At 41.6% G+C, this 25,001-nt stretch overlaps 1 protein-coding gene across 1 annotated transcript in view; it reads right to left on the reverse strand.

Moving 5' to 3' along the window:
• LOC133388610 (uncharacterized) overlaps positions 1-24,732 on the reverse strand; it is a 44,920-nt gene extending 20,188 nt beyond the window's left edge. Inside the window, exons 1-3 of the mRNA XM_061634572.1 lie at positions 24,396-24,732; positions 22,621-22,952; positions 22,411-22,508 (exon numbers count right to left, since the gene is read on the reverse strand). Coding sequence (XP_061490556.1) covers positions 22,411-22,508; positions 22,621-22,952; positions 24,396-24,471 — 506 coding nt within the window. The 5' untranslated portion in view covers positions 24,472-24,732. The remainder of the gene's footprint in view (positions 1-22,410; positions 22,509-22,620; positions 22,953-24,395) is intronic.
• Between the last annotated feature and the right edge of the window lie 269 nt (positions 24,733-25,001).

Here is a 25,001-nt window from a genome sequence, read left to right on the forward strand (position 1 = left end):
CCCTACTCCCCTTTCCCCAGGTCACCAAGGCAATCCATCCCTGCTGTCTCAGGTTGCCAAGGTTGCCAAGGCACCTTGCCTTCCCCACCCAGACTTGCCTTTTTCCTAACCCCACAGTATGGAGAAAAGGGAGATCTCATAGTAGCAACAGCAAGGCCTCCGATGGAGCAGTACTGTGGGTTGACCAGACCACCATCCACTGGCATCCGCCACTGTCCCACTCTCAGGTCAGTGTCACACATCCTGGGCCTGGAGGAAAGGCAGGCCTTGTGGTAGTGGCTGAGGCCTCCCATTAAGTGGCTCCCTGGGTAACCCAGACTACCACCTGCCACTCACTCCTACCACTGTAAACCAGCTTGCTTTCCTTATCTGTCTTATCAGTCTTATATGGCTGGCCACCTCCTTTCTTCCCCCACCACACAGCCTTGAGCCCAGCACATGGCTGTGGTGAAGTGAACTGCAGCGTGATGGTTAGAAGTTTACAAAAATATAGAAATAGGAAGAACACCCATTTGCAACAGCTAATCTTGCTGTGTGGTCCAAAACATTAGTTCCACCCATTCTCCAATGATTCCCTTTTGGCATCGTAATATGTTTTTCAATAAGACTGTTGTTGTTATGTGCCTTCAAGTTGATTATGACTTATGGCGACCCTATGAATCAGCGACCTCCAAGAGCATCTGCCATAGGGTTGCCATATTGCCCGGTTAGCCAGGTTTTACCCGGATTCTATGCATGCCACCTGGTGCCCGGCTAGCTCTTTAGGTGGCCCGGTTTCTCAGCTTTAATTTAAAAAAAAATTAAGTTTCTAGGTGGTCCGGTTCTCGAGATATACATAAAAACGTCAGCCACCCCCCGACTGTTAAATCTTTCTTTAAACAGTACTGTATAGCACTTTGTAGCTTTAACCCCGCCCGTTCAGGATTGCAGCCAATCAGGGATTGTGTTTCAGTTTCATTGACCTTAGGCAGTGTCTAGAAAACAAAATGGTGGTTTCACCCCCTGTTTATCTGAAAATCTCATAAATTGGGTAAGTATATACATTTCAGTTTTTTTTCCTCTTGTGTGCAGGAGTCAGATCTTGGGCAGTGTTTTGAAAACTTTCCCAATGCTTGCTTTTTGTAAAAGCAATGCTAATCCCATATGCCCAGAGTAAATCCCATTGAATTCAATAGGACTTACTTTTGAGTAGACATGGTTATGAATGTGCTGAAAATCAATGGGACTTTGGAGTCAATGTAAAAAAGAATTGTGTTTGTGCCCTCCAGTCCTATTTTAAAGCAAGTAGGCAGGGCTTACTTAGGTATTACAGTTTTTATTCTGTAGGAAAGTAATACTGATTTTTTAAAAACTAATACTGATTTTTCTGCAATGACCAACTGGTTTGACAATAAACTATTACATGGGCTGTATGTATTTGTACATCTGCAGTGTCTGCGTGTGCATGTATGGAATCTTTCCGACACCCCTGTGAGGTAGGGTTGGAAACCAAGGCAGCTCACAACAAGAAATAAAGCCATTTAAAATCCAATAACCATAAAAACAAGTATAAACAGTTGCAAAACAGCATAAAGTGGCATGATTCGGAATTTTGGGTTGTGTGAATGAAGTTGCTTATCACTTGAAGTTGCATTTCTGTCCCTGTTTGAGTAAGCCCCACTGAATACGCTGGGACTTGATTCTGAATAAATAAACCTAGGATTGCATTATAAATATCTTTACAGTTTGTGTAAACAATAAATATATTTGATAGTCATGCTTTTATATAACTTTTTCTTCATTTATCATATTTTTGGTTGTGAGATGCTGAGTTTTCTGCCTTACTCATAGGAATCTTGTTGTGGTTGGTATGGTATTACACTTAGGAAAGTGTTACTGCCTTTTGTGTTGTTTGTTTCCTATTTGCATTTCACTTATCTTTAACCTCACTCCGTTACAGCCATAGAAGCAACAGCAGCATATGCAAGATAATTAACTCCCATTAGTGATAAGAACAAGAATTTATAATTATTATTTCAATTAAAACAAGAGGCTTATCAATACTTTGAAGAGGACCGGATATTTATTTTCATTCTGAGCCCAGGACTGGGTCTTTCATGATGCCCGGGGGGGGGGGAGCAGGACAGTAGTCCATAAGACAGACATCGCATTGGTAATCTAATTAGCAAGGTATGTGTGGGGTTGTTGCACACTTCCAGGCCCAGTTTCATTTTGAGTATGGAGGTGGAACCTGTGTATATGTGGTTGATCAAAGGGAGAAGAAATTTTGAGTTAAGCAAAGCTCTGCTTTTATAAAACCTAAGAAACATACAGATACTTTGAATGTCTGAGTGCCTGCACCAGTGGAATACTGGAGGAACTTGTAAAGCTTGCTGCAACAGTATTTACAACTGAGCATGTGGTGTGAAAGACTCCTTTTCCTAACATTTTGGCTTCTTGTTTTTCTCCACCCACCACATCTTTGAAATATATTGTATATGGTTAACCGTACTGTTGCCCTGACTTACTTTATGTTTGTTGCTATTTTGTGTTTTTATTATGTTTTTATATTGATTGTGTATTTTTATTGTTTTTATTATATTTGTAAGCTGTGCTGAGCTCTGTTTTTAACAGCAAAAGGGCAGGATATAAATTCTCTTAATCAATCAATAAATACTCCACAGTGTTGGAAACTAGAGTCTAGGGATTTAAGGCTAAAAATGTTGCTTTTAAAAAAAAGATTTCTCACATCTTTCCCCAGTTTTTGGTGGTAATTCCTAGGCACAAAAACAAAACAACTGGACAATCCAAGTATTAATATGCAAATATTTGCATAATATGCAAATAATATGCAAATAATTTGCATAATATGCAAATACTTTACATAATATGCAAATTAACCTGCCCGGATTTGTGGAACTGGAATATGGCAACCCTAATCTGCCATGAACCACCCTGTTCAGATCTTATAAGTTCAGGTCTGTGGCTTCCTTTATGGAATCAATCCATCTCTTGTTTGGCATTCCTCTTTTCTACTCCCTTCTGTTTTTCCCAGCATTATTATCTTTTCTAATGAATCATGTCTTCTCATGATGTGTCCAAAGTAGGATAACCTCAGTTTCATCATTTTAGCTTCTAGAGAAAGTTCTGGTTTAATTTGTTCTAACACCCAAGTATTTGTCTTTTTCGCAGTCCATGGTATGTGCAAAGCTCTCCTCCAACACCACATTTCAAATGAGTGGATTTTTCTCTTATCCGCTTTTTCCACCTTCCAACTCTCACATAGAGATCAGGAATACCATGGTCTGAATGATCCTGACTTTAGTGTTCAGTGATACATCTTTGCATTTGAGGACCTTTTCTAGTTCTCTCTCAACTGCCCTCTCCAGTCCTAGCCTTCTTCTGATTTCTTGACTATTGTCTCCATTTTGGTTGATGACTGTGCCAAGGTATTAATAATCCTGGACGTTCAATGTCCTCATTGTCAGCTTTAAAGTTACATAAATCTTCTGTTATTACTTTAGTCTTCTTGACGTTCAGCTGTAGTCCTGCTTTTGTGCTTTCCACTTTAACTTTCATCAGCATTTGTTTCAAATCATTATTGGTTTCTGGTACTAGTATGGTATCATCTGCGTATCTTAAATTATTGATATTTCTCTCTCCAATTTTCACACGTCTTTCATCTTGGTCGAATCTTGCTTTCCGTATGATATATTCTGATTATAGATTAAATAAATAGGGTGATAAAATACACCCGTCTCACACCCTTTCTGATTGGGAACCAATCGGTTTCTCCATATTCTGTCCTTACTGTAGCCTCTTGTCCAGAGTTTAGGTTGCACATCAGGACAATCAGATGCTGTGGCACCCCCATTTCTTTTAAAGCATTCAATAGTTTTTCATGATCTACACAATCAAAGGCTTTGCTGTAATCTATAAAGCACAAGGTGATTTCCTTCTGAAATTCCTTGGTCCGTTCCATTCTCCAACGTATGTTTGCAATATGATCTCTGGTGCCTCTTGCCTTTCTAAATCCAGCTTAGATGTCTGGCATTTCTCACTCCATATATGGTAGAGTCTTTGCTGTAGAATCTTGAGCATTGCTTTATTTGCATAGGATATTAAGGCAATAGTTCGATAATTACTGCATTCCCTGGGATCCCCTTTCTTTGGAACTGGGATGTATATGGAACGCTTCCAGTCTCTGGACCATTGTTCAGTTTCCCATATTTGTTGACAAATTTTTGTCAAAATTTGGACAGATTCAGTCTCAGTAGCTTGCAGCAACTCTATTGGTACGGCATCTGTTCCTGGTGATTTGTTTCTTCCAAGTATTTTAAGAGCAGCTTTCATCTCACATGAAAATTTCTGGTTCTTCATCATACGGTTCCTCCATGAATGTCATCCTTGCATCTCTTTTATAGAGTTCTTCAGTGTATTGCTTCCATCTTCCTTTTATTTCATCTCGGTCAGTCAGTGTGTTCCCCTGTTGATTATTCAACATCCCTACTCTTTGTTTTAATTTCCCTTTCATTTCTCTAATCTTTTGGAATAGGGCTCTTGTTCTTCCCTTTTTGTTGTCCTCTTCTATTTCTATACAATAACTATTGTAATAGTTCTCTTTGTCCCTACATACTAGGTGGTGTATTGTTGCATTTAGGGTTCTAACCGTGTTTCTTTCTCATTTTGCTTTTCTTCTTTCTTTAACCATTCTAAGAGTTTCTTCAGTCATCCATTGCGGTATTTCTCTCTTTTTAACTAGAGGTATTGCCTTTTTGCATTCTTCCCTGATAATGTCTCTGACTTCATTCCATAGTTCTTCTGGTTCTCTGTCAACAAACTTTAAAGCCTCAAATCTGTTCCTTATTTGATCTTTATATTCTTCTGGGATGTTATTTAAATTGTATTTTGGCATTAAGATTGCTTTGTTCTTCTTCTTTAGCTTTACTTTGATTTTCAATATTACCAGTTCATGATCTGTACCACAGTCTGCTCTTGGTCTTGTTTTCACATAAAATATGGAACTTCTCAATCCTCTGCTACCAATTCTATCATCAATTTGATTCCTATATTGGCCATTTGGTGATGTCCATGCAACTCTGATGGTAATATATTCCTCTCAGTCAGACAGAAGTAGGACTACAAAAATGTTTGCCCAAGTCTTGGGATTCATCCCCAAGATTGGACCCAACTGGAGGGGGGCAAAATGTGACCTTTTTAATACCATTTGCCTTAGTTGTGGCTGCACTGCCTGTGGCAAAGCTTTTTTTTCTTTTAAATGCAGCCACCAGTGAAGGTGGTGGTGATGGGAGACCTCCCTGCCTAGTGCCTCGGAGGGGGGGGTTACCAAAAGCCGCCAAGGCCATAACAAGAGCATGATACATGCCGGAACATTCACACAAACACAGACTAAACCCACTTATACTATCCAATTCACTTGGCTCTGTTTTCTGGTGGAGGTGGGCAACACTTGGCTGGGTCTCATAGGTGAAGGCCTGGGCACTGCTGCCTCAGATTGCAAAGGGGACATGCTGTTGCCACCAGTCAGCCCAAAGTGTAGGACAAGGAAGGCAAGAAGCCTGAAACTGCGACAGGTTCAGAGGAGGGCAACAAGAATGATCACAGGACTGGAAACAAAGCCCTATGAGAAGTGACTGAAAGAATTGGGCATGTTTAGCCTGGAGAAGAGAAGACTGAGGTGAGATACGATAGCACCCTTCAAGTACATGAAAGGTTGTCACACAGAGGAGGGCCGGGATCTCTTCTTGATCATCCCAGAGTGCAGGACATGGAATAATGGGCTCAAGTTGCAGGAAGCCAGATTTAGACTGAACATCAGGAAAACCTCCTCACTATTAAGAGCCATAGAATCAAAGAATCATAAATTGTAGAGTTGGAAGGGGCTTATAAGGCTATCAAGTCCAACCCCCTGCTCAATGCAGGAATCCAAATCAAAGCATTCCCGACAGGTGGCTGTCCAGCTGCCTCTTGAATGCCTCCAGTGTCAGAGATCCCACTACCTCTCTAGGGAATTGGTTCCATTGTCGTATGGCTCTAACAGTACTTGAAGAGTGCTCAGTTTCCCCTCAGTCTTCTCTTCTCCAGGCTAAACATGCCCAATTCACAGAATCACAGAATAATAGAGTTGGAAGGGGCCTATAAGGCCATCAAGTCCAACCCCCTGCTCAATGCAGGAATCCAAATCAAAGCATTCCCGACAGATGGCTGTCCAGTTGCCTCTTGAATGCCTCCAGTGTCAGAGAGCCCACTACCTCCCTAGGTAATTGGTTCCATTGTTGTATGGCTCAGTTAGGAAGTTTTTCCTGATGTCCAGTCGAAATCTGGCTTCCTGCAACTAGAGCCCATTATTCCGTGTCCTGCACTCTGGGACGATCGAGAAGAGATCCCAGTCCTCCTCTATGTGACAACCTTTCATGTACTTGAAGAGTGCTATAAGATCTCCCCTCAGTCTTCTCTTCTCCAGGCTAAACATGCCCTGTTCTTTCAGTCTCTCCTTCCAGGGCTTTGTTTCCAGTCCCCTGATCATTCTCATTGCCCTCCTATGAGCCTGTTCTAGTTTGTCTGCATCCTTCTTAAAGTATGGTGTCCAGAACCAGTGCCAAATAGAGGGAAACTAGTACTTCACGTGATTTGGAAACTATATTTCTATTAATGCAGCTTATAATTGTATTTACCTTTTTTGCAGTCATATCACACTGTTGGCTCATATTCAGGTTGTGATCAACAACAATTCCAAGTTCCTTCTCGCATGTAGTATTGCTGAGCCAGGGATCCCAAATCTTATAACTGCACTTGGTTTCTTTTTCCTAGGTGTAGAGCTTTGCACTTGAAAAATGGAAATGGACTGCCTTCAAGTCAATTCCATTCTTTCAGTCTCTTCTCATAGGGCTTTGTTTCCAGTCCTGTGATCATTCTTGTTGCCCTCTTGATACCTGCCTGTACTCTTCCTTTGTGGCCTGGCCTTCTTTCCACTTTTGGTATGTGTCTTTTTTTGTTTTCAGGTCATCTCTAAGCTTTTTGTGAAGCCACATTGGCTTCTTCTGCTGTTTTTCCCTTTTTTTCCTTGTTGGAATTGCTTGCCATTGAGCTTTTAGAATTTCCTTTTTTAGAAATTACCACCCATCTTGGACTCCTTTTCTCATTAGGGACGTTTGCCATGGACCCGTACTTATCATTGTTCTGAGTTTATTAAAATCAGCTTCCCTGAAGTCCAGGGTGCACGTATGGCTACCCTCAGCTTTTGCTTCTGTTAAAATCAAGAATTCAAGTATCGTATGGTCGGTTTCTCCCAGAGTTCCCGTAACTGCCACTTCATCCACCAAATCATCTCTATTGGTTAGAATCAAGTCCAGGATAGCTGATCCTCTGGTTGCTTCCGCCACTTTCTGTAGGAGAAAGTTATTTCCAACACATGTCAGAAATTTTTTGGAGGGGCCGTATTTGGCAGAATTGTCTCCCAACAGATATTGGGATAATTGAAGTCCCCCATTACGACTACATCATGCCTCCTTGAAACATTGGCAATTTGCTTTTCAAAAGTTACATTCTCATCTTCTCCTTGATTGGGTGGTTGGTAGTAGACTCCAAGCACCACATTCCTTTTATTAGTTGCCCCATTAATTTTAATCCAGATCCTCTTGGTGGAGCTACCAAGCTCATCTTCCTGTATTTCTGTGCAGGATATGTATTGTTAACATATAGCACGACTCCACCTCCCTTTTTATTCCTTCTGTTCTTTTTGAACAAGTTATATCCCTCAATTGCTGTATTCCAGTCATGGAAGTCATCCCACCAAGTTTCAGTTATACCTATCAAGTCATAATTGCCCTCCTGTATTAAGAGTTCAAGTTCATCCTGCTTGTTTCCCACGCTCTGCATGTATACAGACATCGAAGACCATGTGATTTATGGCTTGGCTTCCTCACTATATTTTTCTGAGGCCTGTTGCTGGGCCCTATTAGAGCCGATATCTCTGTTCCTGTTACTGTGCACAAGCCTTCATCAGTTGTTACCACCAAGTTTACGTCTCCGTCCCCCTTAGGATTCAGTTTAAATCCCTCCTGATAGCCTCACTTCTCCATGCTATGGCCAAACACATTTTTCCCAGTCCTTGTGAGATGCAACCATCATTTGCCAGCAGTCCATCTTCCAGGAAGCATAGACCAGAATCCAAACCTCTCACGGCTGCACCACCTTCGTAGCCATTCATTCACATGGAGTATTTTTCTTTCCCTTTCCACTCCTCTTCTAAATATTGGAAGGATGGATAAAAAAACTATCTGGGCCCCAAAGTCCTTGAGTTTCTTTCCCAGAGCTTTAAAGTCTGATGTGATTTCTTCATAGCTCCATTTGGCAGTATCATTTGTTACCACATGGAAGAGGAGAAAGAGATACCTGTCGGTGGACTTGTTGAGTGATAGCAACTGTTCCGTCACATCTCTAATCCGTCCTCCTGGTAGACAGCATAGCTGGCAAGTCCACGGATCTTCTCGGCATACTTGGGTTTCAATTCCACGCAGTAGGGAGTTTCCCACTACTAGTACTTTTCTCTTCTTGTTGTGGGGCGTGATTTCATTGTCCCTGCTTGATTGAGCCTCAGCCTCTTGCTCATTGTTGCATGGGGTCTCCTGTAATTCTTCCACCACAGGCTGTCCTCCAGTCTCATCCTCGAGTAGTTGAAAACAGTTTCATAGTTCCACTGGTGAAGGGTGCCTTCTAGCTCTTCTGCTCCTGTCACCCTTTCCCACAGAGTTTCCTCCACTTCGTTGTTCCTCTCCAAAGCAGTCTGCTCTTCTGCTACCACATGCTGTTGTTCTTCCACCTCCACTTCTCTTTGCTGCTGTTGTTCCAGCATTCTGTCTAAGAACTCTTCATCTTCTCTTATAGTCCTCAGTGTGGCCACCCGCCGTTCCAGGCATCTCACCTTTTCTTCCAACAGTGCCACGAGCTTGCACTTGTTGCACGTGTATGCCATGGTGTTCTCAGGCAAGAGAACAAACATGGCACACACCTTGCAGGTCACAACCACTGGAGAATCCTTCCCGGTCATACTCTCTTCTACCTTTTGTTTCTTTCTGACTACTTGTTTTGGAGTGGCCTGTGGTTTGTCCCGTGCTACTTCAGGGTAAACTTGAGAGTCCCACTGGCATGCGGTGCGCTGTACAAGGAGAATTAGTAATTGTTTTTAATATTTAGGGACCTCCCATTGACCTCCCTGTCGAACTTCTTTGTCAAACTTCTGTTTGTTCTCCCTGTTCACTCGCCCTCTGAAAGCTGGCTTGTTTGTATCTGCTCTCCTGGGACCAGCTGAGACAGCTCCCTCTGCTCTGCTTAGTTAGGAGTCAGGAAACAGGAAACAGAATATGACAATGGAACCAATTACCTAGAGAGGTAGTGGGCTTTCTGACACTGGAGGCATTCAAGAGGCAGCTGGACAGCCATCTGTCGGGAATGCTTTGATTTGGATTCCTGCATTGAGCAGGGGGTTGGACTTGATGGCCTTGTAGGCCCCTTCCAACTCTATTCTATGACTCTAAGCCACAACCTGAGCTGCCCAGCTCAAAACGCAAAATTACCTGAAATGCAGTATGGGTGGGCCTGTGGGTAACTGTGCTGCTGAGCTGCTCCTCTTGTTTCATTGCAAATGGACAGCTTCTCCTGCTGCTGATTGCCTCTGGTGCTTCCATTATTGCACGCAGCTAAATGAGGGAGCAGTCAACTGCTGGCACAGGGCCAGCTCAAGACATTTTGCTGCCTGAGGCAAAAAACAAGATAACCCCCCTGCCCAATTCTACATACAGAAGCTGACCAGACTGGTAATTTAATTTTAAGCAACAATAGAATGACATCCTTTACCACACCTGAAGGCAGCAGATTAGTTTAAGGAAGCATAGGGCTAGCTATCTGGCTTACACAGTTCTATCCTCTGAAAGGGGAGAATTTGGGGGGGGGGACAGAGCTCAGAAGGAATGTCCAGGGATGCTGTAGCCACTGCCCACCACCCCAGCATCTTCCATCTGAGGCAACTGCCATTGTTGCTGCCACGTAAGACTGGTGAGTGTGCCACCCCTTCACACAGCTGCATCCTTCTGTTTCCTTTGCTGCCAACACACCATTTCATCACTTCCTTCCCTTCCAGGCCAGGAGAAGAAGAGGCAAAGCAGTATGGTTTCATCTTATCTTTCTTTCTCTCCCTGGCATGCTATAGGTAGTGCAGTGATTGGGCAATGGGGCTGGAGAGCTACAGAGAGAAGGCCCAAATTCCCAAAGCCTGGTGGCACCTAAGATCTGACAATCATAAGCCAAACTGAGCCTTCACTTTGCCTTATCACCAGAGTCTTTTAGATAACTTTCTGGCTGCAGCTGGGGCTTTCTAGTAAGAGAAATGCTTCCTCCTACCCTGGGCAAAAGGGACACATGGAACTTTCACAAGCCTCTAATTACAGTCACCATGACACTTCATATGCTGCTGCAATAAAAAGAATGATAAACCTACCTCGTCATTAAAGGGAAGCAAACAGCCCCTCACTGGATCATCATGCACAAGTACTGGGGTGACTAATAAAGCCCGAAGAGCATGGGGGCATTTAAAGAGCAGCTTTTCTGTCTCCACAGTTTCTCTCTCAACTTTGGAGGCATATTTTTATTAAGTACATGCAAGAGGATGATCTTAAACCTCAAGAAGAGAGCGTATAATAATTGTGTGTTCCTCTAATGCTCTCTAAAGGCCTATTCAGAGTCCATTCTGGAAGACAACAATATATCACAAAGTTCTACAAAGTTCCTCCTAATGAACACATGCCAATTTGAGAGCAAGAATTCTTGCCCCGGAGGACAAAATAACCACTACTCTTGGTCTCTGGGTACGTTACTACTTTATTTCAGAGCGATTCAAAATCTAATTAAATTTCTAAACTCTAATGAAATTACAGAAGAAAAATCATTTAGGACTATATTATACACAATTACTCATGGCTGAAAATTACTGTTAGCCTCTTTCACCAGGAGAAGGTCCTTGGAGAAATCCTTGTTATTCTGACCATGAATAAATCCAGCACCATTCCCTCTAATTTACAGAATGAAGGTAAAACTGGAATTAATTAAAAATATATATCCTGCTGCCCAGTGATTGGGGAATTGTGGGGCTGTGCTTTTGAGCAATCAAAGGGCAGGTTAACCTCTGAATGAAACCACAATGAGTGTTTTCATAGTTGGAACTAATACGGACATTTGACAGAGTCTGTATTGTGCAAAGATGATTTGTGGTTTTTTATACATCTATTTATTTATATGGTCCCATTCATGTACATGGCACTCTACAAAGAATGAGAAAACAAAGCAGTCATAAAGACAACCTAGGCTGGAAACGGGGGGGAGGGGGGGAATAGAGGAAGAATATGGAATTATTGCAGTTACACATTTTAAGCTTAGTTGCAGTAGGGCAGTCTTTGCTAAACTGATACCTTACAGGTGTTTGGTCTACAATTCCCATCAGCCCCAGCCAGAGCTAGCTAGGACTGATAGGAATTGTAGTCCAAAACATCTGGAGGGTGCCAGGTTGGCGAAGGCAGCAGTTGGGTGTTAAGAATCAGTGATTAAAGCAGGAGTGGCTGACGTGTGGCAATTCAGATCTTCCTGGCCTACCACTTCCATCATCCTCAATCACTGGTCATGCTGGCTGGGGCTGATGAGAGTTGGAGTCCAACAATATCTGGAGGGCCACAGACACCCCTGGCTTCAAGAAAACGGGTTGTTTTGAAGGAAGTAAGAGACATGGTGTCACAGAGGAATTTCCATGCATTAAGAAGGTTCCATAACATAAAGGAAGCAGTTCAATGCATAAGACACTAAGGGACATTAAGGGAGAAAAGACAATCACTTGAGGGCACAGGGAAACTTCAGATAACTGAATCTGGTTGTGATGGATGAGCAAAAGTCACTGGCAGAGATGCTTTGGGATATACATGTGAAAAGAAAGGAGGTAGAAGGCCATAATACAGTCTTCTCCAGCCTTGTGCTCTCCAGATGTTTTAGACTACGACTCCCACCTGTCCCAGCCACTATGCTGATGGAAACTGTAGGCCAAACATCTGGAGGGCACTAGTTTGGGGAAGGCTGCCACATATAGTTTTAAAGGTACCAGAGCTTGGAAAAGTTACTTTTTTGAACTACAACTCCTATCAGCCCAATCCAGTGGCCATGCTGGCTGGGGCTGATGGGAGTTGTAGTTCAAAAACGTAACTTTTCCAAGCTCTGGGTAAGGCTAAGTTTATGCAGGATCTGGTAAAAGACAGAAAGCCAGTGTAGGGATTTAAGGAGTATGTGTGCTCAAAGTGACAAGTAAAAGGAATATTTTGGCAGCAGAGTGCTGGATATTGATAGGGAGAGGGTCAAGGTTAGACAATGGGAGGGCAGAGAAAAAATATTGCAGAAGTTAAGTCAAGAAACAACCAGGGTGTGGATCAGAGTGCTGAGGGGAGAAAGAAATGTTTATTTCATATTTTTATTACATTTAAAAGGGAAAGCAGCATGACAAGGCTATAGGAGGCAAAAGTGAAGCTAGAGAAAGACAAGGATATTTGCCTGTTCCACAGGGCAAATGGTGATACTATCAATGGATGAGGAGAATGAACAGAAAAAGGAGGCTTGGGAGAAAAGATGAGAAGGTCAGCCTTGGACATATTTGAAATTACCAATGAAGCATCAAAGCAGAAATATCAGGGATGCAGGATTAGATGGAGAAAAACATTCTTGGGTAGAGCAAGAGAACTGTGCATCATCATCATATGAATTATGCAAACCATGATATGCGATGATAGGTCACCCACAGGCAGTGCATGACAAGAGAGTAGCAGAGGACCAAGAATAGTCGTGAAGGACCTGAATGGATAGGAAGAGCTTCCCTTATGGAAACAATGAAAGTGGGATTAAGCAGTGTTGGTACCTTCTATAACGCAATTGCTTAGAAGTAAGTATGTACTCTGCCTCTTGACAGCCCCGCACAAAGCTCCACCCCACAAATCCCACCTGTCACACAATGTTATCTGTCAGGAGTTAGTAAGCATTCCCAGAAATCCTTGCAATCATATAAAGTTAGTATTATTATTATCCCCATAATTATTATCCCCATAATATTATGGAACAAGGAATTTCAGAAGAAAACCACCCTGTGCTTCATAGATTACAGCAAAGCCTTTGATTGTGTAGATCATGAAAAACTATGGAATGCTTTAAAAGAAGTGGGGGTGAAAGTTATAGAGGAAAATACAAATGCAGGACTACAACTGAACACCAAGAAGACTAAAGTAACGACAACAGAAAATTTATGTAATTTAAAGTTGATAGTGAGGACATTGAACTTGTCAAGGATTATCAATACCTTGGCACAGACATCAACCAAAATGGAGACAATAGTCAAGAAATCAGAAGAAGGCTAGGACTGGGAAGGGCAGCTATGAGAGAACTAGAAAAGGTCCCCCAATGCAAAGTCAGGATCATTCAGACCATGGTATTCCTGATTTCTATGTATGGATGTGAAAGTTGGACAGTGAAAAAGGTGGATAAGAAAAAAATCAACTCATCTGAAATGTGGTGTTGGAGGAGTGCTTTGCAGATACCATGGATGGTGAAAAAGACAAATAATTGGGTGTTAGAACAAATTAAACTATCATTAGAAGCGAAATGATGAAACTGAGGTTATCATACTTTGGACACATAATGAGAAGACATGATTCACTAGAAAAGACAATTATACTGGGAAAAGCAGAAGGGAGTAGAAACAGACAATGACCAAACAAGAGATGAATTGATTCCATAAAGGAAGCCGCAGGCCTGAACTTACAAGATCTGAACAGGGTGGTTTATAACAGATGCTATTGGAGGTCGCTGATTCATAGGGTCGCCATAAGTCATAATCGACTTGAAGGCACATAACAACAATGCAGATCAGTCTGACAGGATAGTGACTTGCCCACAGCAACCTAGTGAATTCATGAGTTAGGTGATACTGGAATTGAGAAGTTCTTGACCCTCCCTTTTGACAAATAAATGTTCTATCTGATAAGCAAAACTGAGGTTATATAATATATAGTATTCTGCTTTTCTTCTGAAATGGCTGACCACAAATTCACAAGATCCAGGTGCTGACTCAACATTCACAGACAAACATTGCAGGTGCAAAAGGATGTGCGTTAAATATGTCCTCAAAGCCCATAAATGAATACCTACGATTTTTGCACCACAATGAAGCATCTTTGCAACCCAGACCTCTTCCTGTGGCAGCATTAAATGCCTACAAACAAATGAGTTCTCACACTGCAAATCAGATTTGACTGTGTGATGACATCACTGAGGGCAAACAAAACTAATTCAGAATCAGGGTAATGCTTATTTTCTGTGCAGATGCATTTGTATATGCCTGCTTCCATGTGGCCTTTATGTTAGACATCTATATAGACAGAAGGACCTTCCATTTATGTGTGGCTTCCTGACCTCGACCTCCAATCTCAAGGGAAGGTTATATAGTAGCAGTTCCCAGTTAATTATCTGAAGCTCCAAAAATTTACTGTCCCATACTGAGGAGGCTGTACTCTAGGATATATCCATTCTTTTGTTCAGATTCTTCACTTGGCAGACAAAAAAAGAGATGTCAGTACAATGGGCTTTTTACACGAAAAGAATGTGAGGCTTTGGGCCTCATGCAGTTAGCTTATGAAATTAAGGGATTTGGATGTTTGCTGGGAAGAATTTGGTAACAACATTAATACTTTGTGTCTATTCAAAAAGCCATCTAAACCTAGTAAATTAGCAAAACAACACCACCCAGATAAATTTAATGCATTACAAAAAATGTTTACTATGGAGAACACTTTGAATTAACCACAGCACAGTACAGCAAGATTTATTCTGCGTGTGTGTATGTGAGAGAGAGACAGACAGACAAATGACATGAGAGAAATACAGACAAGACTGCCATTTGCATCAGTTTGAGCTATTTATATTTGTATTCTAATTTTTATCCAAGGAGCTCAGTGTAATGAGCATGTCTCTCCCATTTTATCCTCACACCAACTAGCATCTTAGCAAAATGATTAAGGCTGCAACCCAATACCCAATTATCTGGGAATAGAAGTCCAATCAAACTAACATAGCAGTGCACTAAAACACATGCATCATAACCAGGGTGTTTTTATGGACTAGAAATATAAAAAACGTTGGAAAAATACATATTTTAGATCATGCTTCTAGTAGAAAATATGAAAAAATATCTTTAGATGCTGAAAAGGCTTTGATAACATTGATAATATTATCTTCTGTATTTGATATGAATAAAGAAATAAGTGGATGCCTTTTGTCAGTATTCTTGTTTTAGAAAAAATACAGTTAAGATAGGTTAATATCTGAACTTAATTCAGTTTAAAAATGTAACTAAAATTGAGTTGTATGCAGGTGATATAGTGTTATCAGTTATAAAAAACCCTCATATCTGTGAAAGAGATTAAGAATATTGTGGACCATTGGCTGGATACAATTTGAATAGGGATAAAACCAAACTATTAGGTATCAATATTAATATTAATACCCAAAACAGATGTGATGTTTAGCTATAGCTAGAAACCCAAATCAATCAGGTATTTCAGAATAAAAACAAATAAGATTAGTTTTTTACTTTACTTTTCTCATTCCATGTTACAATGGGTTCCAATTGCTATCAAATAACTTCTTGTCAAAGCTTTACGTGTATCTCATATTGCTGCTGTTATCACCTTTGGGATATTATTGATTTTTTGAGAACTTGTAGCTCCCTCTGGCAATTTCCCATGACATCTGGATTAATAACAAAAGTTCATTTATAGTTATTTCTTGAACTGCAGCTGCATTTTTCATTCTTTCATCTTTTCACAAACTTTCTCACGTTACTAAGTTACAGTTTTTTAAATCATATCCTTTTGCTATCTCAGTGCATTAGGTTAGCTTTTACACTTACTTCCTTTCTCTCTTCTGTTAATTTTCCTCTTCTTTCTTCTTGTTTAAATTTAAAACCTTCTAATAATTCTTCCACAGACCAATTTTACATTTAAACCAGTATGACCTGGTGTACACTGCAGAGACACATCCTATGCTCATTCAGCCTGCGATTGAAGAGGAGAAATATATAGCGGAAAAGCAATAGACATAAATTAGGTATGAAGCCAATAACAATGCCCACATGGCATTTGAAAATGGACACAGCCAATGATGTCACAACAATATAGCCAAAGCTTCAGAACACCCAGACAGCATATCCCACTCCATGGGTTGGGAAGCTGGAGACAGGCGTTTAAGCCCCACCAGAGAAAGGGGTGAATGTCCCCCACTCACCTTCTGCATGCTGGGAGGATCATATATGAAGGCCAAAGAGGGAGCTCCCAGGGTTTGACAACATCACAGATCAGCTCCCTAACCACTCAACCACAACAAAAGACAGCATCACCTATATTATGAGACATTTCTTTCCCCCCCTCCAGTGCTGTTGGCAGACTGCTAGGTATTACATCATGGGAGACACTCCACTCCAGTATTTGCTTAGATGATTTTCAAATGGCTTCAGTGTGGCTTTTTTAAAAAATAAGAAAAGCAAAGAGGCTGCTGGAAGCCTGTCTGGTGGGAAAAGTGGCGGAAGAAGTTAAATTTGTGATGTCACGAAGTCATATGTGCAGGATATAGCTTTGGGCAATTCAATCCAGTCACACCAGCATTACAATAGCAGGGTGCCCCTCCAGGCCCATCACTCAAGTCTAAATCCAGTCAGGATAGCTAAGGAGCAACTATCCTGTCATAAAGTGTATTGTCATACTAGGCATTGTAAAGGCAAGGTTGTCCAGGAATGACACCTCCTTATAGCCAATCAATTTTGGAATTTGTTTTGAAACATTTGTTTTTGAGGGTATATAAACTTCTGAGTCAAACATTGTTTCTGTTCCACTCTTTTTGAAATCACTGTTGCTGAATTACTCAGCCCCAGATGGAACCTGGAGTCTGACCCTTCCTCCACTGCCTCCCGTCTTCTTGGATCCCTGCTTGCTTTGTATTGTATTCTGTCACCAATAAGTTTGTGTTTAAGAAGTTTCTCCTGAGCAGAACCCAGCAGTTGGGGGAGGAGCTGGAAGAAGGAGCAAAAATAGGCAGAAAGAATTAGGCTGAGAATATGACGGGATGTCATTAATAAAATTCTCTTCACTAATATCTATGTCTCATGGATAAAAGGAGTAGATACTAAACAAATGGCAACAAGCTTTTAAAATAACCCACAGCATCTGCTTTTCTGCTGCATCTGCTGCTCAAACCTCTAATCGCTCAGTCTCTGTTTCTACTGCTACTCGCAGCTCACCATAAGGCCTCACGAGGGTTTTCCCTTTTGCAGCTGCTTCTAGGGATTTATGTTCTTGGGCCAGTGCATTTCTTTGTTTTGCTGCAGCTTCTCCTCAATAAGAATCACATACCTCCACTACCTGTCTTCCTGCTACCCCAGAGGAATCTCCTCTGCCCTGGAAAAAGTGGAAGGCCTACATTTGCAAAACAGAGGCCAGATGATCTATACTCATTTACCCTCCCCTGCTGACATAGCTCAAGAAGCAAATCAAGGAGCTCTCCAAACCTTGGATGATCACTTTAATCCTTCTGTAAAGGTGATTGCTGAATGGTACAAATTTTACTCAAGGGTTTAACTGTCAGGAGAGCCAATACATGCACTGCGTGCTAATTGTGAGTTTGGCAACATAGCTGAGGAAATTGTTACAGACCAAATTTTATGAAAACCTTTTCTTTCAAACTTCAAGAGAAACTCTTAATAGGAAGGAGGCTTACTTTGAATATGGCCGCTGAAATAGGTAGAAGCATTCAGAATGCCATTCACTATGCCAAAGCACTCTCTTCAATCCAACTCACTTTTCATGCTTCTCAAACCATGGAGGTGCCGGCAGCTTAAGATAAGAAGAAGAAAAAGTTCAGTTCTGTCTCGCAAAGCAAAACATACAGGACAAAGTTATGTCTGTTACTGTTGTGGGAATCTGAACCACAAAACTGATTTTCAAAGCTGTCCTGCCCGAAAGGTATCTTACAATAAGTGCCACAAAAAAGGACATTTTGTCAAAGTATGCAAGTATGAAATGTACTGTGATGGAGAGAAGGATGAACTGTTTCAGGTAAGTATTTAAGTGCAACAGTGACCCATCACACACCTCCATACTGTCAGCTGAAAATAAATGGATATAAACTAAGGATATTAGATGACTCTGGATCTCTTTACACAATAATTTCTGCTCAGCTACACCGAGTACTATTTTCCAAGCCAAGTTCTAACAAGATGGGCTGTATACTACAGCCAACATGGATTTTTCACATTCTGCAGTGTTAAATTGAAAATAACCCCTATGCCATTCTGCTGCATCCCATAAGCTCATTTCAAAACAAAACCTTACACAACTTACAGTCCTGAACTCAGAAATGCTTGCTTAACAACCCTCTAAGTTTTCATGGTGATACACAAAACACTTCAAGAGAATCAAGAGTTCAAAGTGTAAAACAAAAGAGAAAATCCAGACCCCTGTTGGACTTTTTCCTGTCAGTGGTCTCATAACATGTTCCTTTCTTCCTACCCCTACCCTTCCTCCCCTTCTCTCCCCATTCCCCCTCCCTGCCTCTTCCCCAGGTCAGTTTCACCTATCCTAAGCATGATTGTACAAAAAGAAATCCCATTGACCTCAAAAAGCATGCAAGTTATCAAACCTTTTAAGTTGAGACCTACCCCAGTCTGTGTCTGTGTTAGAATTGCTGTTAATATGTGTTTTTTATATGTTTTAACCCCTTTTTAAACAATGTTTTTAAAGCTTTTTAAAAAATGTTTTTAACATTTTGTTTTAATGTATTTTAAAGTCTGTTTTTATGATGTTTTTAAGTATTTTTAGCGTTTCTGTTTGCCACCCTGGGCTCCTGGTGGGAAGAAGGGCAGGATATAAATCAAATAATAAATAAATATATAAACCTGCCCTCCCCTCCTCCTCCCTCCTATCTCCTCCATTTTGTCCCTTTCCTCCCCTCCACTTCAGTCTTTACAACTTTTGATATGTCTTCAGCATATCAACAGATTCCCTTGGTTACAAGTTCTCACAAATACACAGCATTTATCACTCCAGAAGGACTGTTATAATTTAAAGGAATGCCATTTGGATTAGTCTCAGCAGCCTCAGTGTTTCAAAGATTGATGCATGCAATATTTGGCTATATATGTCAGGTGTCACATACTTCCAGGATGATATTTTAGTATATGGCAAAACAGTTGCAAAACATGATGCTATTTTGAAAGTGGTGTTGGGAAAACTTCAACAACATGATTTTACAGTCAATGCACAAAAGTGCCAGTTCTGTAATAATTCAGTGACATATTTGGGACACACAGTATCTCAGAAGGGCACGCAACCTCAGTTGGACTTAGTGGAAGCTATAAAAGAAGCACCAGAACCCAAGGATAAAGACATCCTCCATGTGAGTATTACTCCAAGTTTGTGAAACAATTTGCCATGAAAGTTCCTCCCTTATGTCATCTCTTTAAAAAGGATATAGTTTTTCAATAGGATGTTAATTTGCAAAGACAGTTTTCAAGAAATCAAGCTGGATATATTTTGTTTTGTTTTATTTTATTTATTTTATTTTATTTATAACCCACCCTTTCTCCTAGAAGTGTGTCTAAGAGTGTCCTGCACTTATTTCCTGTTGACACCAACAGAAAAACAATTCTCACAACAGATACGTTGGAGTATGGTTTGGGTATAGTCCTAAGCCAGTTAAAAAGGAAGAACTCACAATTTCATATGCTTCCAGAGCACTTAACTAAATCAGAAAATAAGTTTTCTGTCATTTAAAAATAAACTTTGGCATGTTTGGGGGCTGTACAGCACTTCAGGACATATTTGTCAGGACAGAAGGTTTATTCAGAGCTTGGAAGATTACTTTTAAAAAGTAATAAATTACAGTTACAATTACTTGGCCCAAAAAAGTAGTAATTACCAGTACAATTACAATCGTTCTGAAAGTAACTGATTACTTTACTTTTTTTCAAAAGTAATCACTACAATTACATTTCAGTTACTTTTTTTAAAAAACTCCTACAAGGTGCTGGCCTTGGCTGCTGCACATCTAAGAAGCCTAAAACAATATTAAAAATAAACACACACACACAGGGGGTAGTAGAATAAAAAAAATTATCCATAAGATTAACATAATGGCATAAACAGAATCTCACATCCCCCCAAGCAATGAAGATACCCCAACTCTTGAAATCAAATTTTACACTTGAAATGCTTTTATAATATGTTTCTGTTATGTCTCAAAAGAACAAGATGCTCAAAGAGCATGTCAGACAAGGAATGTCTTTTTACAGTCATTACGTTGCCACCAGTACTGAACAGGCGTTCTGCTGCGGCGCTTGAAGGCATGCCTGTGTTGTGCTGCAAAAAACACCGCAGCACACGTGGAAAGCCATGGAGTGATGACACTTCCCTGCTGGGAGACCTCAGGTACCTCACCAGTTCCTCCTCAGCAGTGTCCACTGCTGACTTCTTGCCCTGGGGCAGAAAGTTAAAGAAGTCATCTGCTAAGTCATCTCCTTCCTGGTCTTTATCTGAAGACTGATCACTGTCCTCATTAAGTACACCCATCTTTATTTCAGCTTTCAACAAGGCTTCCATTGTGTATCTAAGAAAGAGAGAGGATATGTTAACACATATATGTTAGGAAACCATCATCTGCTCTTCATTTCCTGATGCTTGTCATGTCCCCTAGTTGAGGGTCCAGCCTGAGCCTGTGGATGATGACATGGAAGGTAGGAAGGTGACCAAGTCACCACACTCATGGGGCAGCACAGCAGACCCTTAAGGATTACCTGCAGCAACCCAAGGTTGTGATGAGGAGCCCCAGGAAGAAAAGGCCCAGCCCCTGCCTACCACCTTAAGCCCTCCGATGCCTCCCTTGAGACAACATTTCCCTTGGAGTAATCCACCCGAAGGGCTTCCCTAATGTTCTTACTTGTTGGTATGGGTGGTGGCCTGACACGATTCCAGCCAATCTAGTTTGAAGCGAGGGTGTAGGCAGGCTGCCAGAAGAAGCCTCTTGTCCTCCCAGATAGCTGCAAACTGCTTTCTTAGGGCTTCGCGCACACCTCTCAACAGCTGAAAACAGTATGTGTACCTCTCAGGTTTGTTTTCCAGTCCTTCTAACTTGTGGTCCAGATTGCAGAGCGTTGGTAGCAAATACCCCATGAACATGCCATTCTCCCGTTGCAGGATATCTAGGGACTGGGCTAGTGGCTCCATAATCTCTGTGTATTCCTGTACCACTTCAATCTCAGCAGCTGTGATCCTGGACAAGGAGCAGCGGTCCATTATGGCATGCATTTTTAGTGGCACAGTTGACAGGAGCTCATGTAGTTGCTTCAACGCATCAAAGGTGGAATTCCACCTGGTCTTATTTGGTACCTTCAGATACACACCACATTGCGCACGGATATACTCAGCAATCTGTGCTGACTGGTTCTGCTTGGACCACAACTTGCTGCACTTTCCCATCAAGGAACGAAACTGTTTCTTGAAAGGACCAAGAAGACTACTTTTGGAGGAGTCAGAAAGCATGGCCTCTATGTCTTGTGTTGCCACAAGGTTGAGGGTGTGGCTAGCACATCTCTGGTGTGGTGGTAAAACAAAATCCTCTCCTGAGTCTGCAGCTTCTTCCTCTGCCTCAGGTCCTGTGTCCAGGATCTCACAGATAGGCACAAACTCCACCTCAGCCTCCTCCTCCACCTGGTTATCACCATCATCGTCACTGGTGCCTGCAGCTTCCACTGGTTCTTTGGCCATGAAAACTCTGAACGCTTTCACAAAGTTGGAGCCATTGTCTGTAGTAGTGCACATAACTTTGTTGTGGATCCTGTACTGCACATGTACATCATGCAGTGCTTTTGAAAGGACATCGTATGTATGGCGCCTCTTCAGACGCTTACAAGCCAAGGCCCCGACCTCACGTTTCAGGGTAGTTGGGTTGATCCAGTAGGCTGTTACCCCAAAGTAACTCTTCTTGCCATTGGTCCAACAATCTGCAGTGGTTGCTATATATGCCACAGCACCCATTCGGTTTGCAAGAGTTTCTCTCATGTGGCATGCTCTCTTCTCAATTCTGTCTCTCAGAGTCTTGGCACATATGATGGTGAGATCTTTGGGGAGTCCAATGCGAACCAGATTAATGAATGATGGTTTGTCCACAGTCTGAAGTGGTAATGTCTCCTCTACAATGAAATCAATGATTCTCCTGTCGAGATTGCTCTGGGTGACAGGCTCCCTGCCAGATCCCCACCTCTCAAGGGTTGTCTGCTGCTGCTTCAGCATTTTGGGAGGAGGGGTGTCATGCATTGGTTCAGGAAGGCCACGTCTCCTTGCCTTTATTGCTTCTTCAATTGCTCTTAGCTTCTCAGGGTGTGCCCTCTGAGGAAGAAGAACAAAGCATGAATCCAAGAAAAAAGGGAAGAGGAACTTCACAATTTAAACATAAATAGACAATGGACACTCTTTGAGGACCAGCATGACAAAGGCTTACCTCAAAATGTTTCTTCACATTGGATGAGGAGGAAACAGCTGATCTCAGATTTTTGATCCTTGGAAGGCAGTAATTGCATCGTACAACAACATTTTTCCCACTCTGGCTCACAAATGTACAAGCTTTCTCAAAGCCAAACCATGGTACTTGCTGTTCTGCAGATGTGGCTGTGGGCAACTGGCACTGCTTCATGCCCTCCTCCTCCTCATGCACAGGGCCTCCTTTCTGAACCTCACTTTCTAGTTTTGCCTCCTCAGGATCAACAAGCTGTGACTCAAGTGGCCACACTAACTGACTGCTGCTCTCAGCAGCAAAACCTGCAACAGGCGTCTCTGCAATAAACAAGAGATAATGCTCCTATATGGGTGAACTTCAGCTGTGATGTGCCCCCATCTCTTCCCCATGCTGCAAGATCCCCCAGTCAGAGTGGAAGTAAGCAGGTCGATAGCACAATTAAAAGAGATCCTATTTACATCATTTTTGCTCACTGAATAACCGTGCCTGGGCCAGTCTAACCTACTATCTCACAGGGTTGTTGTGAGAACAAAATGAGACTAGGGTTCAAATCCCCACATAGCCATGAAGCTCACTGGGTGACCTTGGGCCAGTCACTGCCTCTCAGCCTCATGAAAACCCTATTCATAGGGTCACCATAAGTTGGAATCAACTTGAAGGCGGTACATATATTTTTTATTTTGAATATGATGATTATGATAATAAATATGCAGCATTTTGAAATTAATTCTGTATGAGAAGCATTCCATGCCAAGCTTGGAAAACCAAGGATGAGGTATAAAATGTAGACAAAAATACTTTTGGCAAAATGCCGTTTATCTTTTATATCTATATCTATAATTAGCAATACAGCTGAATGATGTATGTAAAGTATTTTTTCTTTCCCTTTTCTTTTTTATTAATATTTTAGTACTACTGCTAAAGTTCTGATGAAAGAATAAAGCATTCATTAGCCAAATTCAAATGATTAGAACACATCACATAAATTCCACTGAAGTTGGAGTTTTTGCCATAGAAAATGAAAAAAACATATAACCTATGATAGTCCAATAGACAATCAGAACTAATATAAAACCCTATTGCTTCTCATTTGCAAATCTTGCAAGATCTAAGGTAACTCTAGATCATGTGAGTTCAGGTGATGCATGTTATGTACATTTGTATAGATATTAGCAGAGATTGTCAACAGTCTATCTCTCTCTGGGACTGGGAATCACTCTCTTTCTCACAGAACATGAGTTTGAGAGCTGGGGGACTGAGAGGAGGAGCTGCAAGGACCCTACTTCTCACCTCATCTCTGCCAAGAACAAAAAATCAGCCTTAAGCCATTTATTATACGCCTAATGATTTTTTATTTTTATTATTATTACTGAGACAGTTTTTGTCCCACATACAATTCAGTCTTGTGATTAAACAGGACAAAAATACAAATAAAAAGAAAGATGGAGTTCAAATAAATATACAATAAAAAGCTAGCCGGCATTTTAAAAGGCAGGAGTGCTCTGTCTGGATAAATACAGCACACAGGTATGCATAGGAACAAGGGGGAGAGTTCAAAAAGGGGGGAAGGAAGAGAAGTAGGCTGAAGTTTCAGAAGTGCCTTGTGATTGATGGGGGGGCGGCAGCAAGGCAAGGAGAGGCAGTGGGAGGGGCAGAAGGGGCCGCGGGGGTGGGTGGGTGGGGAAATGCCATGGGGGGCGGAAGGGGCCACGGGGGGGCACACACACACACACACACACACACAAATCATCATCACTCACCTCCACAGCTCTTCTCCATTCTGCTGCTGCCTTCTCCTCCGTTGTCCTTGCCCTGGCTTTTTCCTCCGGCGTCCATTTTTTCCTCTCAGACGCTAGCAGGCCCTGCCTATTCACCTCTTCCCTCGTGCCTCCTAACACAGATCATGAGGGAAGAGAGAGTCTGCGCAGAGGTCCAATCAGTGTGAGGCACATGTCTTGTGTTAACCAATCATAGCCAGGAGCTGACTTCCCCTTGTTCCCGCCCCAAGTAACGTCCAACCTAATGTGGAAACGTTAAAGTTGCAGCTGAAAAGTAGGGAAATTACTAGTCGTTCCGTTACTTGCCAAATGTAATGGAATTACCCACTCGTTATTTAAAATTGTAACTAATTACAAGTAACTCGTTAAAAATAATGAGTTACTTCCAAGCTCTGAGTTTATTCTGCATAAACCTTCATCTGCTCTGCTCATCGTTGAGGATCTGGTTGAGCAACACCAAGAATTGCTAAGGGGTTTGCTAAATTGATGGATTTTCATTGCCAAATGGAATATTTTCCAAGTGCCTGGAATACCGCTGCTTGATATGCCTTCCAGTCATGAACCAAGAGGACAACATGGCAGATGATA

The sequence above is a fragment of the Rhineura floridana genome, chromosome 7 (assembly GCF_030035675.1).
Source record: "Rhineura floridana isolate rRhiFlo1 chromosome 7, rRhiFlo1.hap2, whole genome shotgun sequence".
Taxonomy (NCBI): domain Eukaryota; kingdom Metazoa; phylum Chordata; class Lepidosauria; order Squamata; family Rhineuridae; genus Rhineura; species Rhineura floridana.